Below are 22,963 nucleotides of genomic sequence, written 5' to 3' on the forward strand. Positions count from 1 at the left end.
CTGTTAGCGCTAACGAACCAGCAAAAATCCACAAGCGGAACTGTGGTTCAAGTGGTAGAGCACCAGCCTCGAGTGGAAAAAGGGATCCTGCTAAGGCCCTGAGTTCAAGGCCCTGGGCTGGCACCAAAAAAATAAATAAATCTCTGTGTTGGCTTTAGTATAAAGAGAGTGCGTCTCAAGTAACACCCAGATTCCTAGCATCGTGGCGGTCTAATCTTCCCCATGGCTCCTCTCTCCTCTTCCTGCGCGCCCTCCGTCGGGCCTGAGGTGGTTAGATCCATTGGATCGCGGCTTGCAGCTAGCCAGGGATCCAGTTCCAAGGGACGCGGACTCCTTTGACACACAGGGAGCCTGCGGTTGTGGGAGAGCGGGAATCATCCCCGGGCCCACAGTGGCGAGGGGGAGAGCCGGGGCTCGATCAGCCCCAGGGCGCGTCCCCCGCGTCCCCCCGCACCTGCAGCTTGCTCCTCCTCTGCAGCAGGCGGTTGTGCAGCAGGTCCCTGTCCCGCAGGGCCCCCGCCGCCTGCTCCAGCAGCGCCCGCGCCCGCTCCTGCCCGAAGACGCCGTCCAGAAGCTCGGCCTTCAGCGGCAGCTCAGCCAGCTGCTCCTTCAGACGAGAGCTTTCCACCAGGGCCGCCTAGGGAAGCCGAGCCGCCTGTGAGCCGCCGAGCTCCCCTGGGCTCCCGCGCGTGCCACCCGGCCTCTGGGTGGGTGTCCCGGGAAACAGCACACCCACGCGGGAAGACACACCCGCGGGGGAGACCCCGCGCCGGTTCTCCTCCCACTCGCCGCCATCCGTCGCCGCGGCCGGGCCCGCGGTGGCCGTGGCCGAGCGCCACCCATACGACGCCTTAGGGTTTCAAAGCAGCCTCGGCACGGAAGGCGCCAGGCGGGCCTGGGTGAGCCTCGAAGATGGGTGGCGGAGCACTCATGGGGAGCACGGGGCCGAGTGGAGGGGAGCTGGAGGTCTGAGCCCGGGACGGCTGGACCCTTCCGGAGCGGGGTGGGTTACCTCGATCTGCGGCAGGAAGGTGTGGATGGAGGGCAGGTCTGGCAGGCTGGCCGTGACCTCCAGGAGCCGCTGGGCCAGGGCCGTCCACAGCCGCAAATCGCGCAGGGGCCGCTGGACACGCTGCCACAGCTCCGCCCCGGCGGCGTGGCGGAGCCGGGTGCTCGTCGCCTTCAGGCTGCGCGGAGCGGGGAGGGGCGCGGGGAGAGGAGAGCGGGGGGGGGGGGGGTCAGTCCAGGGCTGGGGTCCCCGCATGGATGCCCCGGAGCCCCGTGTGCATTCTCTCCCTGATTTCCTGGACTGCGGGAGGTAACGCCGGTGGTGGGTGTGGAAGGTGGATGGTGCTCACCGGGCACCATGGTGGAAATGAACGACGCGCCTTGTGGGTGCGGAGGGGAGGGGAAAACTGGGAGCGAGGGAAGGGGTGACACTGCCCAAAAAGAAAGGCACTCTCTACCTGGCTTCGGTAACCTTTCTGTACGTCACCTTTATAATAACCATAGCAATCTTAAAAATAAAAGCACCGGGCATGGCTCAAGTCTTCCTGAGGTCTGTCTGACCTGCAGCCCCTTTGCTGCTGCTGCTGCTGTTGCTACTACTTGGTGATGGTATTGGGGATCGAACTCGGGACCTTGTGTTCTCACTCAAGGCTGGTGCTCTAATACAGGAGCCAATCTCGACTTCTGGCTTTGGGGTGGCTAATTGGAAATAAGAGTCTCTCAGGTCTGTGTGTCCGGTGTAGCGTTCAACCATGACACTCAGATCTCAGCTTGGTGAGTAGCTCGGCTCACCAATGTGAGCCACTGGCACCCAGCTGAAACGTGATCTCATTTTTTAAAAAGATGAGTAAATAACAGAGAGAAAGCTACTCTGCCACCCCCCATCCCCCGCCACGGCCTTTGCCCATCTAGAATCTACAAGATGGAGCAAAGCTATGACCCCTCCACCTGTCCCTCTGCTGCTCTGCACACAGGAAGTCCAGCCCCAGAAAATGGAGGCCCCTGTCCCAACTTTAGAGGTGTGGGCCTGGCCCAGCCGTGAGCGGAAGCCTCCATCATTCGGAAAGAAGCCCACAGCAGGCAGAGGTGTGAGCCGCCGCAGTTGCGGCGACCTGGAGCTGTGCTGGGGACGCCCTGAAGTTCCCACGGCAGGTAACACCTTCCTGGGCAGGAGGCCTTTGTCCTACATCTGTGCCGGGAAAGGACGCCGGGCAGCCGGGGCTGAGGGCCCAGGGGACAGGCCAAGGGAATGGCTCTCATCCGTAGCCTGCTCCTTCCCTCCCGGCCACCACACACTAAACCCCCACAGGGCCCCAGAGACCCACAGACACGGAACGAGCTGCCTGGAAAGGAAGAGACCTCGCGCTCCGACAGGGCCGGGAGGAAGCACCGCCACCTTCCGGAGAGGGGCTGGCAGTGTGGGGCTCGCCCCCCGCCCCCCGCCCCCGGCCTCAGCTCCCACATACCTCTGATAATCCTGGATGGCGGCCACCACCCGGTCAGAGAGCGGCTGCAGGTCGGGGAAGATGAGCAGCTCCTTCAGTTGCTCCTGTAGCCGGTCCACACGAGGCTCCTCCAAGGCCAGCGCGGTCCTCGTGGCCTGCGGGACAGGACGGCGCCGTGGGTGGGTGGGGGGGTGGGGGAAGGGGCTGAGCACGCGCCAGGGAGCGTAGCCCACGGATTTCTCCAAACAGGTTACCAAGGGCAGGAACCAGGGGCCCCACCATCGAGCTCAGCCCCTGCTCCCCACCTAGAGCTTGGCCTAGAGCGTGGCTTCCGTCTAGAGCCACGCCGCCACTCCCAGCTTTTCTGCTGGCCCACTGGAGGCAAGAGTCTCGCAGATCTGCCTGCCTGAGCCGGCTTCGAACCTCTATCCTCGAGTCTCAGCTTCCTAAGTCGCTGACCGGCGTGAGCCACCAGTCCCTGACTTGAGCCAAGGCTTTTTGAGCAGTGACTCTTTAGCAGAGGCTGAGTAGTTGGGGAGGGGAGGGTCTGATCACTGGGGTCCCACGACTATGACCCCCTCTGCCTATGAGAAGGGTCAAAGCTGTCCCGTAGCAAGGGGAAGGGCAGAAAGAGCGTACTGCAGGGTGCCCTGGTGTGCGAGGAGACTGGACGGGAGACCACAGAGCGAGCACTCCCACGAACTCGCTGTCTCTCCACCAAGCCCTGTGCACGAAGCCGAAGACCAGGGAGAGAACACAAGAGCGGGAGGGACGAAGCACGATGGGGGTGGTTTTTCTTTGAAGCACTGCCTTCATGGAAATAACCCAAGACAAGGAGCGGGTGAGGGGGGCTGACCCATGAATCCTGTTCCCTCAGCTCCCCCAAAGGTCCACAGATCATGGGCTTGGTCTCCAGTGTGGCGCTGTTGGGAGATGCTGTGAACTTTTGTCCCTGGGTCTTTGGGGGGTGGGGGGCCATGGGAGGGGACCCTAAGGCCTGAATGTCCCAGGGTTATTCTGCTTCTGGCCTCAGGATGTGCTGCCTCGGCCGTGAGCCCAAGAAAATGCAAATCCTAGTCCAGAGCCTCCATCACCGTGAGCCGGAACCTTCACTCTTTGTAAGCTCGTTGTCTCTAGCATTTTGTTACAGTGTCCTGAATGTAAGTCATCCAGGATGGGGTGTCCTCTGACTAGGCGCTGTGTCTGGGTCCGGGCCTCCCCCCGGCCCCCCTCACGGGCATCCTTGGCTCAGCACCCCCCAGATAGATACCTTCCAAGGAAGTCTACCCTTCATCGCGCCGCCGGCAAGGGGCCGGCTCTGGGGCCCACGCTTGGCCATCCCGTTCTTCCTCTGGCCTTGCTCTTCACCCCACGATGAACCAGCACCATTTGGTCTGCTTCCCCTCAGGCAGCCCCCCCACCTCCCACCCCCGCCCCTCCCCCGCCACTTACCGAGCAGAGCCTCCAGTGCGCCACCAGCTGGTCCTCCGTGGCCCCGGGCGCCGGGGGCTCCAGGCCCGGCTGCCCCAGCCTCTCCAGGCGCTCCCGGAACTCCCCGAGCTCGGCCTCCAGCCGCCGGATGCGCTGCTCACAGGCGCCCTGGGACTGCAGCAGGCCGCGGAGCCGCCCGTCCTCCTCCCGCCAGAGCGCCCGCAGCTTCTCCAGAACCTTCCGCATCTCCTCCAGCTCTGCAGTGAGCCTCTCCGCACCCAGGGGGGAGGTGTGCCCCACCACGCCCGGCACCTGCTCCTCCAGCCTCCCCAGAGCCTCCTCGCCCCTGGGGAAATCCTTGGCGATGTCCTGCGGGTGGGGGGGGGGGGGACAGGAGGGGAAGGGACGCAAATGTGAGCCGGGCACCAGTGGCCTCGCGCCTGTCATCCTAGCTACTCAGGAGGCTGAGATCTGAGGATCGGGGTTCGAAGTCAGCGCAGGCAGGAAAGCCCAGGAGACTCTTATCTCCAAGTAAACACACACACACACACACACACACACACACACCCATAAGCAGAGCTGTGGCTCAAGTGGCAGAGCGCTAGCCTTGAGCACAAAAGCTCAGGGACAACGCCCAGGCCCTGAGATCGAGCCCCAGGACCAGCACAAAAATGGACGGACTGACTGAATGACTGAATGAACTCCAGCGTGGGTGCTGCAGGCTTCGGGGGCGTCCTGGGGCTCTGGCTGGGCGCGGGAGGACTGACCTGCAGGGCAGCCAGGCGGAGCTCTGTGGTCAGCTGGCAGTTCCGCCCCAGGCAGCTGTGAACCCTCTCCACCACGGCCTTCAGCCACAGCTGGAACTCGTCCACACTGGCCTGGTACTGCTCATGCTCCTGGGTGATGCTGGCCAGCAGGTCCACCCGCTCCTGAGGGCAAGAGCCAACGGCTATGAGTCTTCAGAGCCAGGGGTGCCAGCCTGCTGCGTGTGTGTGTGTGTGTGTGTGTGTGTGTGTGTGTGTGTGTTGAGGGTGGGGACATCTGAGGGAAAGACTGTCCCTGTTGTGAGCCTCACTCACTATTCCAAGCAACGAAATTCACAACCCGCCCATGCTATCTCCCTAGATCCCTAGAACGATGACTCCTGCTGGCCCCAAACCCAAGTGGAAACCTCGAAGCGTGGTGTTCAAAACCTCACAGGGCGAGCTGGGCGCCAGTGGCTCACACCTGTCATCCTAGCTACTCCAGAGGCCGAGATCATTAAAGCCAGAGAGGCCAGGCTGGTTTCCCAAAAGCTTTAAAGAAGAGTTGTGCATGGCAGGTATTTTGCCACAGCAATGGAAGTCTGGTTTGGCGGGGTTTGTGCTGCAGGAAGCCAGGAAAGACCTCAGAGGACGAGCGCTTCCCTGTGGCCCGCGTAGACCGCTCTCTCCCACTCCCAATCCCATGGCATCTGCCCGAGGGTAGGGGACAGAACACGGGCGGGCCCACAGGGCGGAGCTTCCCCGGGCAGGAGCAGACCCTCGGTCAGCGCTCAGGCCCGGGCTCTGCACACCGCGCCCCTCCAGGGCCACAGGGGGCCTCTTGGCTCCTCCGCCATTCAGATTCTGCAGCAGCCGTTCCCGGGAGGGCACCGAGGGCACGGCAGCTCCCACCTTGGCCTCTGTGGACACTCAGGATGGCCCTGCTCCTGTCACCCATTCCCAGGGACTCTGGGACTTCGTGTCACTCTTACATGAGAGACAGGGAATATCCAGCTCTCGCCCACTCAGACAGGAGACGCTTTTCTCTGCCTCGGCTCATGGGCCCTAATGTGCTTTTCGCCAAGTTCAGGAAGCTGAGATCTGAGGATCGAGGCCCAAAGCCAGCGCGGGAAAATCCCAGAGACTCTCATCTCTAACTAGCCAGCAAAAAGCCACACGCAGAGGAATGGCTGAACAGAAAAACTCAAGAAAAACCACAAGGCCCTGAGTTCAAGCCTCCCTGTTGGCACGCACGCACACACATGCACATGCACACACACACACAAGTTCTTTGGGGGATAAAGCAGACAGGCAAATGATCTTAAAATCATCCCTAAGACTGGGAACATGGCTTAGCAGTAGAGTGCTTGCCTAGCACACACAAAGCCCTGGGTTCGATTCCTCAGCACCACATATATAGAAAAATCCAGAAGTGGTGCTGTGGCTCTGGTGGTAGAGTGCTAGCCTTGAGCAAAGAGAAGCTCAGGGACAGTGCATAGGCCCCGAGTTCAAGCCCCAGGACTGGCCAAAAAAAAAAAAAAAAATCATCCCTAGCTACTTGTATATGCTGTCTCTCCTCAAAATCTAACAAAATGAACTCACTTAAACCTCTGCAGCCGCGACAGCAAGCTGGAGACACACTCTTGGGACAAGTGGAAGCAAAGAATTAGGACCAGGCCCTTCTGGGACGTGCTCACAAGTCCCTCGGCAGCACCGCGTACACGGGAGGAGGGCTGCGGACAACCCCTTTGCCTGTCTACCCCGCGGTCCTCATGTCCGTGTGCTAGCCCCCCACTTCTGCTAGGGACCCCCCCATCCTGAGGGTCTGCCTCCATCAGAACCCTGGAGACCACGCCCCACCCGAGGACCGGCTGTGAAGCACACAGGGGTAGGAGAGGCTGTGTGTGAACGAGGAGGCGCAGAGTAAACAGACCGTCGGGGACAGGAAGCGGCGGGCTGGAGTCCGCAGGAGATGTGTGCCAGGCACGGCTCTCCCCCGGCGCAGTCCCGGGAGAGGGTGACGGCGATGATGGATGGGAGGGCGCCCCACCTTCTCATTAACCCAAACAATGAAGCCGTCTGTGGCGGGAGCACTTGTCAGATATGTCACAACTCAAGCCATTAACAAGGGCGGCATGGATTTATGTCCCTGCAAAGGACGCACGGAGCATGGCGGGAAGCCAGACTCCCCTTCTCGCCGGGCTGGAGACCAGGACGCCGCCCGCCGTCGGCCTGGCTTCAGAAAACGGAAGCAGTGGATTACATGCAATCTAGCTAGCCGGGCGCTAGGGGCGTACACCTAGAATCCTAGCGACTCAGGAAGCCAGGGTCTGAGGATCAAAGTTCGAAGCCAGCCAGGGCAGCAAAGTCCTTGAGGCTTTTACCTCCCATAAACTACTCAGGAAAAGCTGGAAGTGGTGCTGTGGCTCAAGTGGTGGAGTGCTAGGCCTTCGGCACAAAGAGGCTCAGGGACAGCACCCAGGGCCTGAGTTCCAGCCCCAGGACTGGCAAAGACAAAAAAGAAAAGGAAACCCAGCAAGACACTCCTGCTACCAGCCTGCCTATGTTCCTGGCCTTGCCTTGTGATGCTTCGCATGTCCACGAGGCTGACTTCTGAGCTAGGCCAGGAACCCTGGCCAAGAAGCCCGCAGCCTACCCCATGGGTGAGCACACACACGACTGTCTGGAGTCAGGTAGGGCCCCCACCCCACCCCACCCCACCAATGCCAGAAGCTTTTGCTAATTCACATGCCTGGTGTCTGTGAAGACAGATTTTTCTGGGTGGAACAGAGCCTATTGGGCATGACTGTTGGGAACGGGCTTGCATGGGTTAAAAATGTCAGTAAACACAAGGCACTGAGCCTCCCTGCCCAGGCAAGGTCTGGACCCCAGGAAGGTCCCAAGCTGCCCACTCCTAGTTGCTGGGGCGGCACTGCTTTGCCAGAGCCTTTGCTGCAAGGAGAGGCCTTCAGCCAGGGGGCGGAACAGGTGTCCAGGGGGAATCCGGGCCATAAGGGATCTTTGGGGCCCACGGAGCAGGAACCACTCCCCCCCCTTCCCAATGCCTGAGATGGAACCGGAGCTTTCTACCTGCAGGGGCGCAAGAGGTTGGTGCCTGGGGCTGTCATACTGGGCCTGTAGAAACCCTACCTCTCGCCATAGGGCACACAGTCCCCCCCTGCCCCCCCCCCCCACGCTCCAGCAGCTTCTCCACTTTCCCAAGCTCCTGGTGCACCCTGGGAATCTATCCGAGGCGCCGGCATTTGAGAGACTTCAGAGTGGCTCAGGCCCCTCCACCTCACCCGGCAGCTGAAAAGATGCAGGATCCAGATCACCCCACATCCATCCACACCCCATTTCCACGGGGTGGGGGCGGAGGCTGGGTGAGGCCGCTTCTGGCCCTCAGGCAGTTCAGGCAGCAGAGATGACCACCCAGGGCCTCATTGTCATTTCAGGGACTTACCCTGACACCCTGAGCTCCACAGACATCACAAGACCCAGCCTCCGCCTGACAGCCACCTTCCTCCACTCCCCTGCCCCTGCCCGGGCTCTCTGTTCATGGGCCCAGGCCCCTGTCTTCTATCAAGCCACCGGGGAGAGGCTGTGGGGCCTGGTGACTCTCCCTCCCAGGCCTGAGGGACAGGCCTAGAGAAGCCTGTGGGGGCCAGCTTCGTGGGGGGGCCTCCTGGCTTGGGGAGGCCTGGGGTGAGGCGAGCAGGGCAGATGGCTCCCAGCCAGGGGCGAGCCTTCCTTCATTCGATAAATAGTTGGAGCACCTGCTGTATGTCAAACACGGACAAATGCAGTTTCTATTTATTCCCAGGGCTGCTGGAAGGAGAGAACTTCCTCTGTGTTGGAAACACTGGCTGGCTTTCAAAGCACATGCGCAGAACTCACCCAGCCCTGGGAACCTGGCCGTGGCAGAGTGAGCCACCCAAAGGCCACACTGGTGGGAAGCAGCGGAGCCTCGCCTCGCACCCAGTGCTTTCCCAGGTCAGGACCAGGATGCTTCCCTGTAACTTGGAATCCACCAATCCAGCCCAGGGGAGAGAGGACCACAGGAAGGAGGGGGAGGGGGTCGGTGCTGTTGGACTGCACCGTGCTCACAGCCTGTTAAACGTGTGCCGTGCCCACCTGCTGGGAACTAGGAGCTGGGCTGGGCCACCCAGCCTGCGGAGGGAATGGACTTCCACCAAGGAAGCCCAGCGCCCTGGAGAGGCTGCGCTGACCCCTGTCAGCCAGTCTCAAAAGGAAGCCTGGAGCCGGGTACTGAGGACTCATGCCTGTGATCCTAGGTACTCGGTGGGGGGAGGGGGGGGGCGCTGAGATCTGAGGACCACGGCTCAAAGCCAACCTGGGCAGTCAAATCAGAGAGACTTTTATCGCCAATTAACCAGTAAAAATCAGGAAGTGGCTCATGGTCTTAGCCTTGAGTGAAAAAGCTAAACAGGGCCCTGAGTTCAACCCTGTACTGGCACAAAAACAAAGGAATAGACAAAACCAATCATCTTCCAGCATGTATCACCAAAGGCCTGGCTGGGGGCTCAGGGTTCAAGTCTAAACAACTTGTTTGATTCAGGAGTGCCCCACCCCCACCCCAGGACAGTGCCACAACCAAGGAGCAGTTGCGATGAAGGTGACACACGCGAGCCCTGCTAAGGGCAGGGTGCATGACGGGGTCTCAAAGTTCCCAGCAGGGACACAGCCATGCTACACAGACGCTGGAGTTCCAGCTCCCTCCACAGCCAATGGAGACTCTCAAACCTGTGCTCACATACACGGCGCATGCGGTCCAGATCCTGGAGGACCGCAAAGACTGTGACTTCAAAACAAAAGGATAGGTACTCATAGGAAACAACCAAATACTGCTTCTAAAATATAATAACGGAACCTACGAATTCCACAAACTGTTTCAGCTCAAGGCAAGAATGAGGTAAGGGCGGGGCAAGAGAGAGCAGAGCGCAGAGCGGGACAGGTTAGAGGGGTCAGAGGAGAGCCAAGGGGGAGGGGAAGTGAGGAAGGAGGAGGGAGAGAGACAGAAGCTCAGGAAGGAAGCTGCCGGGTGAACAGGAACATCACAGCCCAGGAGCTAGCCAGTCGGCACATGCGTATGAAGTGCAGTACGCCCTGAGCAGGGATGTATGAGTAGTAGGTGACCGTGTGGATGGACAGGTAGATGGACGGTGATTGGATAGGTAGGTAGGTAATGGGTTAGACGGCAGATGGTGAGGAGGTGGGTGGGTAAAGCAGTACGCAGAGAATGAGCGGATGGGTGGGTAAACAAGTGGGTAAGTTGATGAGTAAGTAAGTGGATGAGTGGGTAGTTAAATGGTTGAATAGATAAATAAAAGCCGGATTGTTTTAGTGGGAAGTAGATGGATAAAGAGAAAAGCAGATGGATAGTAAGGATAGATTCTCCTATAGATGACTGGGTAGGCAAGTGGACGAGGTGTTGGGCAGCAAATGAGAAAGCAGACTGATGATGGCTGGGAGGGTAGGTGATAGGTGGAGGGCGAGTGGGCAGATGGGTAGATGTTGGGTTGTGGATGGATGGTAGGAAGATGGATAGATGGATGGATGATTGATAGATGAATGGATTTATGGATAGTGAGTGGATAGAAGGATAAGTAGACAGATGGATGGTAGATAGGTAGATGGCTGGATGGATATAGATGGATGGATGATGGGTAGTGGATAGATGGATGGATGAAAGACTTAATAAATAGATAGGTAATAGAAGGGGTGAGTGGATAGATGGATTATAGGTGGATGGATGGAGGTATGTAGGCAGGGAGACAGGTGGAAGGATAGTAAGTATGTATGAATGGATGTGTAGAGGGACTTATGAATAATAAATAGGTAATTTAAGGGGATGGATGAATGGATGGATGGATGGATGATAGGTAGGTAGATGACTGAATGGATGGATGGATGATAGGTAGGTGGATGAATGGATGGATGGATGGATGGATGGGTGAGTGGATAGATGGATGGTGGGTCATAGATGGATGGGTAGATGATTAATGGGTAACAGATAGGTAATAAAGGGGGTGAGCGGATGGATGGGTGATAGGTAGATGGATGAATGGATGGATGGATGGATGGGTAGGTGGATGGGTGGATGGTGGGAAGCAGATAGATGGATGGATGACTTATTGGATAGTAGCTAGATAACAGAAGGGATGGGTAGATAGATGGATTCTAGATAGGTGGGTGGATGGATGGATGACAGGTAGGTGGATGCTGGGTGGGGTGGGCAGTGGATGGCTGGGTACAGACCCCCCTCCAGGCCTCACCTGGGCCCTGGCCTTCACCGCGTCGTAGTCGGCCTTCATCCTCTTCTGGGCATCCCCGTCCACGCTGGGGTCCCCGATCCTGTTGAACAGGGAGGCCGCCTCCTCCAGCAGCCGGTCCAGCAGCACGGCCTGGTTCTCCACGTTGTGCAGCAGCACCTGGGCGTGGCTCAGCTGCCACTGCTTCTCCCTCAGGCCCAGCTGCAGCTCCACCTGGGGCTCCAGCGTGACGGTCATCTTCCGGAACCAGCGGTAGAACTCGTCCCGGGCCAGCAGGTACTCGCTCCAGTGCAGCCACACCCACTCGATGCGGCTGCGGGCGTGGGGACAGGGGCATGGCTCTAGGTTCTAGACCCAGGTTCTAGACCCTTCCTGAGTCCTACAGGACTAGACCCTGAGTCCTGTTATACAAAGCTCTCAGGTGAAGCTGCTCCTCAGGTCACCCTAAAATCCAGCAGGGGGGACGAGACAGCTCAAGCCCCCGGCACCCAGATTCTACCCCTGAACCTCCACTGCTCGTGCAAGATTCCTCCAATCACTTTTGTCTAGTGTTATAACTCTGCACCCAGTTGCCCCAGGCCCTTAGCACATGCTGCCTACAAACAGGCAGAGAAAACTACCCCAGAACCATACCTACTAATGCGCAGAGCACAGTTGTATCTGTGGGTTGGTTAGTTACCACCAGGAGAGGAGTGAGGACCAAAGATGGGAGGAAGAGGCATGAACTCTCAGGATGACTGCCTCGTCACCTGCCTCAGTTTCCCCATCTGCAACATGGGAATGGTTCCCTCTCCAGCCCAAATCAAGCCATTCTGTTTAGAATTTCAAGTGAAAGGGGTCTGGAAAGCAATGAGCTCTGTGCAGCCTTTGCCTCTTCATGCGTGCACGCTTCCGCTTTATGAAGAGGGAGAGGACGCCATTGCTGCAGCTTCCTGAGCACTGCCCTGCCCTTCCCCCTCCCCCCACCTTTCCCACCCCGCCATTCTCCTGATGACCTTCAGGGAGTGCTGGATCACCCTCCCGGACCAGAGGAAGCAATTGAGGCTCAGAGAGAGCAAGCAGCTTCCCCATGGTGCACAAGAAGTAACCAGCAGGGCAGGAATCAACGCTGGGTGTATCTGAGCCTCTGTCTCCCCGCCCCCACACCCCAGCCTGGATCCTGGGTCCTGGCAGAGAGAGAGCCTGGCCAAAGTGATCACAGGGGAGCCCTTCTTATCCAAAGCCACGCTGCCATTGTACTCGATCATGTAAGCACCTATTGGGATTTGCTGGCCAGACACAATGGCTGGAACACTGAGAAAGAGACAGGCCGGGCTCTGGTTTCCGGGGACCCTAGGACTGGGGAGCTGTCCCGGGGATGGTGGCCAGGGGTTGACCGGCAGCCACCGCGGACACCGGCCTGGTGCGGCTTCACCGGGTCGCCCTACCTGTGGCAGTGAGTCATGTAGGTGACCGTCTCCTCCCACTGGGCCTTGATGTCCCTCAGCTGGGCCAGGATCTCGGGTTTCTGGTCCTCGCGGCAGCACGCCAGGAGGGCTTCGGCCGCCTGCAGCACCATGTCCACCTTCACGCGGCCCTCGGGCTCCAGCCGGCAGATGTTCTGTGCGGACACAAAGGCCAGTTTCCCAGGGTTAGGCAACACCCAAGCAGACACGGCCTGGGGAAGACTGGTGAGGGGAGCCTGGATCCCGCAGATCACAGCCGGCAGCCCCGCTTCCAGGTCCAGGGGCACCTTGCTGAGAGGAAGACGAAGCCCTGGGGGTCAGCCCCGCACAGCCCGGCCTGCCCCCGACAACATAGCCAACCTCCCTGCCAGGCCCAGACGTCCCCCGTGCCCTCCTAGGCATGGCTTTCTCCTTCGGGTCACCGTGGGGTTCGTTACGTCTACCCCTCAGTGAGCGGAGAGAGGAAGGTGGGCAGAGCCAGTCACCACAGTCAACGTGCACATGCGCACATGTACCGGGAAGCCTGAGGGGGGTGGGAGAGATGGGCGAGAACCGTGGGAGGGGTAGCACTGACCGAGACGCGCTGCACCTGTAAATGGATAGGCTTTGGACCCCTTTGCACGAGGACTTCAGGGTAATAATGAAATTAGATGAAAATTAAGCAAAGAAAGGGCATTCGTGCACTCAACCACAGTTTTGTGATTGGTGCACCGCTGTTCTCATGGGGATGAGTGCTGGGGGGGGCACCGTGCCAGATGACTAGCTCAGGACACCCCTGAGCCTCCCTGGAGGCTCTTGGCCTAGGGCCCTGCCTGTCCGGTGTCTCCCAGTTCCCAGCATGCTCCTCTCATGAGCGTTCCCCCTAAGAAACACCTGGTGTCTCTCATCCCACCTGGGCATCAGCTCTGTGGAGGACCAAGCTGTCGGCTTAACCCGGGGCAGGTGGGGGACCTCCAGCTGCCATTAGCTTTATTTTTTTCCCCCGCTTGTCCTAGGGCTTGAACTCAGGGCCTGGGCACCGTCCCTAAGCTCTTTTTTGTTCAGGGCGAGAGCTCTATCACATTGAGCCACAGCTCCACTTCCAGTATTCTGGTGGTTAGTTGGAGATGAGAGTCTCACAGACTTCCCTGCCCAGGCTGGCTTTGAACCACGATCCTCAGATCTCAGCCTCCTGAGTAGGTAGGATTTCCCAGTGCCCTTGCTTTTGCCCTCCCTGCTTCCTGGCTCCTGGCCAGCAGCTCAGCCTCTGTAGTCAAATAGGACCAGACAACTCCGGCGCCGCTCCCTCTCCCTGCGCGACCTTGTGACTTGAGAACTCCAGGTCAGCGGAAGAGGGAGGCAGTGCTTATGGTGCCCAGCGGGCCGATGTCAGGGGAGGTGGAGGGCACACTGTGGCTGACACGGTGCCTCTGACTGGCATTAAGGGGCCACAGCAACCACCTTTCACTCCCTGTGCCTACTGAGCTCTCATTGGCCAGCACCTCGTGCTCAGCTGCCGGCCTGTCTGATTCCTCCCACCGACACCCCCGGTGGCCTGGCTGTCTGACCTTTCTCTGTGGATGGAGTGGTAGGGCTTCTGACTTGTCAAATGCTGCAACCCCGACAGCTGTGACCCCAGGCAGATCCGTTAACCCTGCTCCCCCCTTTCCTGGCCTGAGACAGCAGGGCAGCCCACACTGCGTAAACCTCATATCGTCATTTTTTTTTTTAAGTTTTTAATAGACATACTGAAACTGGGCCACTGCGATTCACATCTAGAATCCTAAGTCCCTGAGACTCTTATCTCTAATTAAGCAGCCAAAACCTGGAAGTAAGTAGAGAGGCTCAAGAGGTGGAGTGCCAGCCTTGAGTCAAAAAGCCAAGCAAGAGCGAGAAGCCAAGAACCGCATGCGCTTGCACACACACCATCTACTAGTGCTAGGTGATGAGTCAGAATTATGGAATTTCTTCCTGGTCGTATCTCCAGGATATGTAAAGTCAATTCCTCAGGTGCACACGGGAAAGCTGAGGCCAAGAGAGGGACAAACTCTGAGGTCACTCGGCACTCCAGCACCTTCGAGGAATGACAGTTCAGGCCTCCGACTTGATGATCATCCCCTTTGTCCACTGGCCTTGGGCAGTCCACCCTCACACAGGGTACCAGGCAGCAGGCCAGGCAGTGAGAGGTAGGAAAGGCATGGTATCCAGATCTGGGGACCCACCTGACTATACAGGTACCCCCGCCAGGATGGGGCTCAGAGGACAGGCTCCAGTCCCTACAATCAGAGCACAGCATCCCATGGAATTTGCCGGACAGGTGGAGTCTCAGGCCCTGCCCTCCACACACCCTGTCAGATTCTGCGTGTCAACCAAGACTGCAGGGCATCTCTACACCCTTCCGAGTTGGAAAACCACAGCTAGTGGCCTCCGTCCCTCCCTTGGCAGACGGGAAGCGTGGGGCCAACGGGGCAGGGACAGGGACCGGCCTACCTCGGTCTCTCGCAGCCGGGCCTCCAGCGCCGCGCGGGGTCCCTGGGTGTTGTCATTGACCTGCAGTCGCTCCTGTATGGCCTTCATCCACTCCCGGGCATCCTCCACGCTCCTGTCGAAGCCCTCCTGGGGCTGCTGCGTCATGGCACCTGTAGGGGCTGAGGATGGGCCTCGCACGGTCAGGCAGAGGGGATGCCGACAGGGCCTCACCCCCCCCCCCCCCGCAACCTACACCCCCTCCCCCCAGGCCGGCCACCAACACCCTCCTGCAGCTGCCAATGGCGCCTCTTGCTGTGGCAGGGCTGGTCAGCTCAGCCCTCAGGACCCCCAAGGTCCTCCAACATGAACGTCACAGGTAGGTTAGCGAGCTTCTCACTGGGATCTCCCGCCCCGCCCACATTGCCCTCCTGGCAGCCCATTGGTCAGCCCACTGGTCAGTCTCAGGCGATGATGCTTGCCCCCTCCCGCCCCCCCAGCACAAGTCAGCGTCCACACCAACCTCCCCGGCTGGACCGCCAGCTCTCCTTACCCTAGGCCGTGGATGCAAAGGCTGATTTTTCTTGTGCAACTTGCTTAAAAATCCCACCAATTCCAGGCAAAACTCTTCTGTACTCCGGTTCTAGTCGTCTGCTAATAGCAGCTATCACTTGCTCTGGATTAACGTTATCGAGACCTGCAATTCATAGAAAGGATTGTGTCTGGCTTATCTTCCAGCCTCCCAGGATGCCGTGCACAAAGTAAGCCCTGTGCCGTTGGATAAGGTAGCTCAGAATGGGCAGAAGGGCTAGCACACTAAAAACCGAGCTCCCCAGGCCATTATTTAAACTAACAGAACAACATATACGCCCCCTACCGGGACACTGATCCTGTCATCGATGGCTTGTATTTGGGAATAGTACCCAGCAAAGGTGGGTATGGAAGATAGAATCCCCAAAAGTGAGATCCATCTATACATTCAGCAACCACAACTCTACTCTTACTAAAAAGTGAAACAAAACATCAACAAAAAACACAGCTCACAGAAAAGGTTGGGGAGTCTCGTCAATAGAGGGTCCATGTGATTATTTTTTTTTCTCCTAGGTACTTTATGAATTAGAGTGCTTGCCTAGCATGCATGAAGCCCTGGCTTCGCCTCCTTAGTGCCACATTAACAGAAAAAGCCAGAAGTGGCACTGTGACTTAAGTGGTGGAACACTAGCTTGAGCACAGAGAGGCTGAGGCATGGTACCCAGGCCCTGAGTTCAAGTCCCAGGACTGGCAAAATAAATAAATAAATAAATAACATCTTTTCTGAACATGAGATAAGTTGCTAGTTGGCTTTTCTCATCCTTTGCTTGGTTGCTCAATTAAGGTCTGGCTGGCTGGGAATCTGGGCCCTGCCCAGCAGTCTTAGTTGGATGAATTTGGTGTTGTTGTTTTTTTTTTGCCAGTCAGTCCTGGGCTTGGACTCAGGGCCTGAGCACTGTCCCTGGCTTCTTTTTGCTCAAGGCTAGCACTCTACCACTTGAGCCACAGTGCCACTTCTGGCTTTTTCTGTTTATGTGATTGCTGAGGAATCGAACTCAGGGCTTCATGCATGCTAGGCAAGCACTAAGCCACATTCCCAGCTTCTGGATGAACTTTAAAAGAGAACTCTTGGTTTTGTTTCGAGGGTTTTTTTTTGGGGGGGGGGGGGAGAGGCGGGAACTAACACTACTACTTGAGCTTTTGTAGTCAAGGCTAATGTTCTACCACTTTGTATAGCTCCATTTTAGGCACACACACACACACACACACACACACACACACACACACACACACACACACACCAAAAGATTTTATATGCCAAGAATACAATGTAGAGAGTTTAAGGATAGCAATCATAGCCCTAGTTGCTGATGTGGCACACCCACGTACCACTTTAATTACACAGCAAATCACGCGGCCTAAGCACAGGTCCACACACTGCTGTAAGTTGAGCATAAACAACACTTAGAGACATCTGTGACAGCTGTGATTCAGCCTAAAAACACACATGAACAAATGCCAGGCCCTGCGAACACCGGGGGGGGAGGGGGCTTCTCCTTTCCTCTGCCCCAGTGAGGAACAGCCATCAGCTAGAGCTGAGTAACAAGAGGACATGGTCCATCAACTTTCTACCAGGTTCCTGGACTATGAGTTCTATCCTCAAGCCCCAGGGAAGAAGAGTCCTGCTGTAAGCCTTCTAACAGCCAACGGCGAGGAGAATCCATCCCACAGGTGGCTGCCAAAGTCTGACAATGAAGCTGGGCGTGATGGTTCATTCCTAGAATCCTAGCTACTCAGGAGGCTGATATCTGAGCATTGCAGTTCAAAGCCAGCCTGGGAAGGAAAGTTCATGAGACTCTTACTAAAAAGCTGACGTGGAGCTGTGTCTCAAGTAGTGGAGTGCCAACCTTGAGTGGAACAGCTAAAGAACAGAGCTCAGACCCTGAGTTCAAGCCCCAGTATGAGAGAAAGAGAGAAAGAGAGAGAGAGAGAGAGAGAGAGAGAGAGAGAGAGAATGGGAGGGAGGGAGGAAGGGAGGGAGGCTCACTGCCTGCCACACATCTTGCCCTTCCTCAACACAAGGGTTGTCCCGCAGTTGTCCCGCAGAACTGGGGGGACCGCCCTTACAGTCCAACACGTAGGGCTGAGATGGAGTCTGTCTTTACACCAAGCAGGTGCTGGGCCCCTCAGCCTCAACTTCCCCATCTGCATGCTGGGGCTGTGGTCTGCAAGTCCCCCAGGGAGAGTGATCCCCACTGGGAGGGTGCAGTGAGGTGCTGGCTCTTTAAGAACTAATTGGGTCACCTGGAGGCATTAGCACTGCCTTTGTGGCACTTGGTTAATTCTCAGGGGAGGGAGCCTTGGCTCCCCCAGGGGCAGGGTTAGCTCCAGGGAGATGGGGTTGCTAAAGCTGGCTGTACCCCATCTGTTCTTCCTCTTCCACATGCACCCACTTGCCTTCCCATGTTATGCCCTGAATGAAAGCAACGCCACACCTTCCCCAGTGCCAGGGTCTGCCCAGGGCCAATAAACCTCTATTCTTTATAATCGGCCTCTCTCGGGTGTTCTGTTACAGTCACAATGAGGTAACGTGGAATGGATTGAGTGCAAGGGGCCTCAAGGTTGTGGTTGAATAGGCTCCACGTTCTCAGGACCCCCATGGGGTCAGGCTCAGCCTGGGCTTGAACTCAGGGCCTGGGCACTGTCCCTGAGCTCTTTGACTCAAGGCTAGTGCTCTACCACTTTGAACCACAGCACCAGAAAAACTTCCAGCTTTCTGGGATTCATTGGAAATAAAGAGTCTCACAGACCTTCCTGCCCAGGATGACTTTGAACCGCAATTGTCAGATTTCAGCCTCCACAGTGACCAGGATTATAGGCGAGAGCCTCCGGTGAGGTTGAGGTTTTGTGTAAGGACCAGGTAGTAAATACTTCCCACCTCTATGGACACAGGCCTTCTTCCATATTTTTGTGACCCTTTAACATCTTAAATTTGCCAGATATACATGGACAAACCTCAAACTAGATTTGGCTTACAGCCTATGGTTTGTCAATATCAATTCACCATCAAAAAGCCAGAAGTTGGGCTGGGATGTAGCTCAGTGGCAAAGTGCTTGCCTAGCAAGTGCAAACGTCCTGGGTTCAATCCCCAGTACCAAAAAAAGAAAAAACAAAGCCAAAAGCAGAGCTGTGAGTTAGCTTTAAGAGATAAAGGTAAAGGACAGTGTCCAGGCCTTGGGTTCAAGCCCCAGTACCGGAAGAAAAAAAAAATAAAAACAAGAAAAGAGGACCTAACTAAATATCCACGTCCTCTTTAGCCAAGAAAAGAGCAAAATTGGGTTCACAGAGTGATTGTCACGAATCCTGTCACTGGCATTAATAATGGCTGGCAGTACTAGACCCATCTTACAAAGCGGAAAAGAGATTGAGAGAAGGGATAAAAGTCTGTAGGGGGAAAAATGATAAGGCAGGCTTCACAGTAATAGCAAAACCAGCCTACATTTCTCCAGTGCTGGACTACAGGGAAAATTTACTGATATTAACATTTCATTTATCCTGCGCCTGGTTATGGTGAAAGTTAACTTACAGCTATTAACTTTTCTATTTTTCCTGCCAAGACCCAGGGAGACACAGGTTCTTCTCTCGACTTTGCACTGAGAAAGCAGAGGTTCCACAACACGGGAAATGCCGCCCAGGTTGTAAGGACACTAAGTAGCACGGGCAGGACTTGAAGCCAGGACAACGCAAGTGCCAAAGCCTTTGCTCTTAGAACCCACGGAGCCCCCGTGTGCCCGCCCCCACCTGGACTGGCAGAAATCCACCAAGTACACCGCCCAACCCCCAGGGGTCACCTTCAGAAACACACAAGGTCTAGGAAATGGACTCCAGAGGACCTAAAGCCAAGCCTTGGCTCAAGACTCCGGAACTGAAGACAACACGTTGAGTCCCTGGCTGTCAGGCAGCCTCGGTCTTCCTGTGCCTGCCCACTGACACTCTGTCCAGGGCCCCGGAAGGTGTGGGAACGGTGACCCAGGCAAATCCCAGCTTTGAAGTCCGGCTCTCAGAGCAGGTGATGCCTGAAGCCTCTCCTGGGTCACCCTGGCTGACCAGGGCTGCACACCACAAACGGAGCCAGCGTCCTGGCGGGGCCTTCCCTGGGGCCACGATTCACCCTGCTCCTGGTGACTCAGTGCAGTCTTGTCACCCGAGGTTCCACCCTTCCCCTCCCCTCCTACGGGCCTCCTAAATGCAGATGGAATTTCAGGAACTAAGTGCAGCTGGTGTTAATCCCAAAGCTTATTCCAAGTGCATTGTGGGAACCTGTCTGCCCCCCACCCCACCCCACTGCTGCAGAGAAGTCATTGCCTAGAGAGAGCACCAAGAGGATCTCCTCTCTCCTGTTGCATCAAGAGAAGGGACTCTGAGAGCCAAGTTTCAGAGAAGAATGAGGGGGGCCCTGCCCAGCACAGCCTGGCATGGACCTGGTGCCCACGCTTCCATCATACAGCAGCCTTCCAAGGCAGCTGAGTTTAGAGGTAGCAACAATCACTGGGCTACCACCCACCCTAGGGGTAACCACACAGAAGCCTGGACAGGTTAAGGGGCTACATGGAGCCTACACAGGCTTTGGGGTACCCGCAGCCCCTGTATCCACACGTTACACATCTCTGGATTCAACTATCCATGGACCATCTTGGTTTGAGCTCAGGCCCTCGTGTTTGTGGGGCTGGCTTACTCAGTTGAAAATCCACCATTTGGAACATGCCTCCAGCCTAGGTTTCCCCCTTCCCTCCCCCCCCCCCCCATGTGTAATTGGAAACCGCATCTCTAGGGCTCTTCTGCCCAGGATGACTTCAAGCTACAATGTTCTGGGTCTCAGCCTTCTGAGTAGATAAGATTACAAGTGTGAGCCACTGGCATCCAGCTCCTGATTATTTTTTTTAAGTACATTTAGACTAAACATGTGCAAACTTTTCCCTGGTCATCTAGGAAATACATACATAACAGTTACACGCCTGTAATCCTAGCCATCCATCAGGAGGCTGAGATCTGAAGGTCCAGGTTAGGAGCCAGCCAGAACATACAATGGAGAGACTCTCATTTAACCAGACTCTCATTTAACTCTCCAATTAACCAGCCAAAAGCTTAAAGTGGAGATATGGCTCTCGTGGTAGAGCGCTAGCCTCAAGCAGAGAAAAACACACACAGAAAAACCCCAACAACACCTAAGTAAGAGCTCAAAGCACTGAGTTCAAGCCCCACTACTGGCATTAAATAAACAAACAAATGCTGAGTATAAGGCTTTTGCTTAGCTTCTAGATGGGTTGTATATCTGTAAGTGTGGAATGTGTTTCCAAGAATTGTGATGAAACACACACACACACACACACACACACACACACACACACACACACACACACACACCCCACCCCCCACCCCTCTGGGCAACAATAGGGGAGCCAGTGCCCTGGAGCCCATGGAACCGCCTGGAAGGTTTGCTGAAGCAGACACCGTGCCCTGGCTGCAATGTGTAATCCTTGGGAGGGTGGGGCCGGAGATCTCCCATTCCAGCTAGCTTCCACCCCGTGGGAGGCGCCTCGATGGAGGAGGGTTCAGGGCACGGGCGCGCGGGTTCCAGCTCCCAGTCCTGAATGTGATTTGCCAAGTCCCAGTGCCGGTGGGGAGGAGTTACGGGGTCTGGGGCCATGTGGGCCAAGACCCACAATGCAAAAGCAATGAACACTGACTGTGTCCACACCCAACCTGGTCTTTCTCCCCTCCATCCCTCCTCCAGAACCGCAGCACCCCTGGGCTCTGTGTACCCCCACCCCCACCCCCGTCACCCCAGCTGCCTCAGTCCCATGCCCCCTCCCTCGGGGAACTTGATGGCTCTGCTGTGAGCCAGTAGTGAGGGAGAGGTGAGGGGAAAGGCTGGTCAGATGGGGAGAGACTGCGCCCCTCTTCCTCCTGAACCCTGGGTGACCAAGATAGCGGTGCTCTCGGAAGCAATGCTCCGACCATCCTGCAGCTGACCCAGGGAGGGACGGGCGTGTCTCCCTTTGCGGGGGGGGGGGGGCGGGGAGGAGGGGGGAGGGGGGTGGACAATGACCATCCAGATACCAGAGTGACTGAGACTCAACCGAAGGGACTTGAAAGGGGGGCCGGCCCCACGAACCTATCTTGGGCTACTGATTTCTTCTTGCTCTCTTCTGCCGAGAAGTTCATCCCTTCTCCTCCTTGCCTGGAAAGCAAGTAGGCGCCCTCACTTCCAAGTAAACCTGGCCTCGGCTCTACCTTCCTGCTCATAACTCCTTATTCGGTGGAGAGACACGGTGCGCTCTATCCTTCAGCTCCGTCCTCAGGTGGGAGGGAGGGGATCCTGAGGAGGAGGAGGAAGCAGACCAGCCCACCCCACCCCTGCACATACCTGTGGACAGAATCTCCCGGGCCCTGGCAGGGTGGATTCGTCGCTCTCGCTTGGGGCGGGCCACGTCCAGGTACTGCGTGAGCCTCACCTCTGGGGATCGCACCTGTCCTCACCTTCCTGTCCTCGCCTGCCTCACCCCACCCAGCCTCCCTGACCAACAGCCCCCCTGGAGCCCGCCCCATCAACCCTGCCCCTGATCTAACTGGCCCCAGGGAATCAGGTGTGTGCCAAGCCAGGTCTGCCCATCTCCCCAGACAGCACCTCAGGCAGGAATCTTCCCCTGAAGCCACCAGACCGGCCAGGCAGGCTGGCCCCGCCCCCCGGGCATCTCCCAGGAAACCAGCAGCCACCTCCCCGGACGGGCTGTCAATCACAGTGACCACTGACGGCAGGCCACACCCCCAGATAGCCCTGCTATCTTGGAAAGAGTCTCTTTCCTGCCTGGGTCCTGAGGAGCTACGTTGACAGGCGTGAGCTGCTGGCACCTGGCTCAAAGGCATCCCTTCGTATCACAAACCTGCCCTTCAAGAAAGGACCGTGAAAAACATCCCTCAGGAGAATCTTTACCTGGGAACAGAATAAACCTGTCCCCACCTGATGAGCGGCTGCACTCCCGCCAAGGGCTAGACGGAAAGTCTGTCTCAGGTACCTCACGGGTGACAGGTAACGAGTCCCCCCCACCCCCACCCCCAGCCTCAAGGTCACCTGTGACGGAGGACTCTGCCCTAGAAGGGCGTCAAGGTCACCTGATGAACCAGTGCCTGTAAGTTGGATACAATGTCCCCAGATGCCCGTTAGGACAGCAGGAGCCCTCGTGGGCAAGGCCAGCCTTGTAATGGCCCCGGGCTATGTTCATTAGGGCACTGCCGAGGCAGATGGAGAAACTGAGGCTGGCAGAGGCCAGCTCTTCCGCCCAGGTCAGACAGCTGCCGAGCTGGGAAGAAGCAGGGTCTGTCTAGTTCCATCGCAGCCAACTGACTGTAGAGCTGGACTCAGGCTGCCAGCCAGGCCGTCCCCCAAAGGGAGGAGCACGTGCCTGGCTTCTGGCTACAGCTAGTGGGCCTGGAGAGTAGGGAAGCCCCCCCAGGATAGTGGGGCGTGAGTCAGGCAGGGCGTCCGGCAGAGCGTCCCCAGCTGGGGATCCCAGGCCAACACGCTGTCCAAGCCCCATGCAGATGGGTCTGGAAAGATGGCG

At 57.3% G+C, this 22,963-nt stretch overlaps 1 protein-coding gene across 5 annotated transcripts in view; it reads right to left on the reverse strand.

Moving 5' to 3' along the window:
• The window catches only part of Syne3 (spectrin repeat containing nuclear envelope family member 3), a 51,167-nt gene that overhangs the window by 11,722 nt on the left and 16,482 nt on the right, over positions 1-22,963 (reverse strand). For 4 of the 5 annotated variants that reach the window (XM_048362208.1, XM_048362205.1, XM_048362207.1 and 1 more), the window contains exons 2-10: positions 15,364-15,507; positions 14,835-14,992; positions 12,348-12,520; positions 10,924-11,233; positions 4,652-4,813; positions 3,906-4,253; positions 2,475-2,608; positions 1,013-1,187; positions 455-637 (exon numbers count right to left, since the gene is read on the reverse strand). In XM_048362208.1, the coding sequence (XP_048218165.1) occupies positions 455-637; positions 1,013-1,187; positions 2,475-2,608; positions 3,906-4,253; positions 4,652-4,813; positions 10,924-11,233; positions 12,348-12,520; positions 14,835-14,978 (1,629 nt within the window). In that variant the 5' untranslated portion in view covers positions 14,979-14,992; positions 15,364-15,507. Of the gene's footprint in view, positions 1-106; positions 352-454; positions 638-1,012; positions 1,188-2,474; positions 2,609-3,905; positions 4,254-4,651; positions 4,814-10,923; positions 11,234-12,347; positions 12,521-14,834; positions 14,993-15,363; positions 15,508-22,963 lie in introns of those variants that run through there. The other variant, XM_048362209.1, reaches the window with a different exon arrangement.

This window comes from Perognathus longimembris, chromosome 14 (genome assembly GCF_023159225.1).
Source record: "Perognathus longimembris pacificus isolate PPM17 chromosome 14, ASM2315922v1, whole genome shotgun sequence".
Classification (NCBI taxonomy): domain Eukaryota; kingdom Metazoa; phylum Chordata; class Mammalia; order Rodentia; family Heteromyidae; genus Perognathus; species Perognathus longimembris.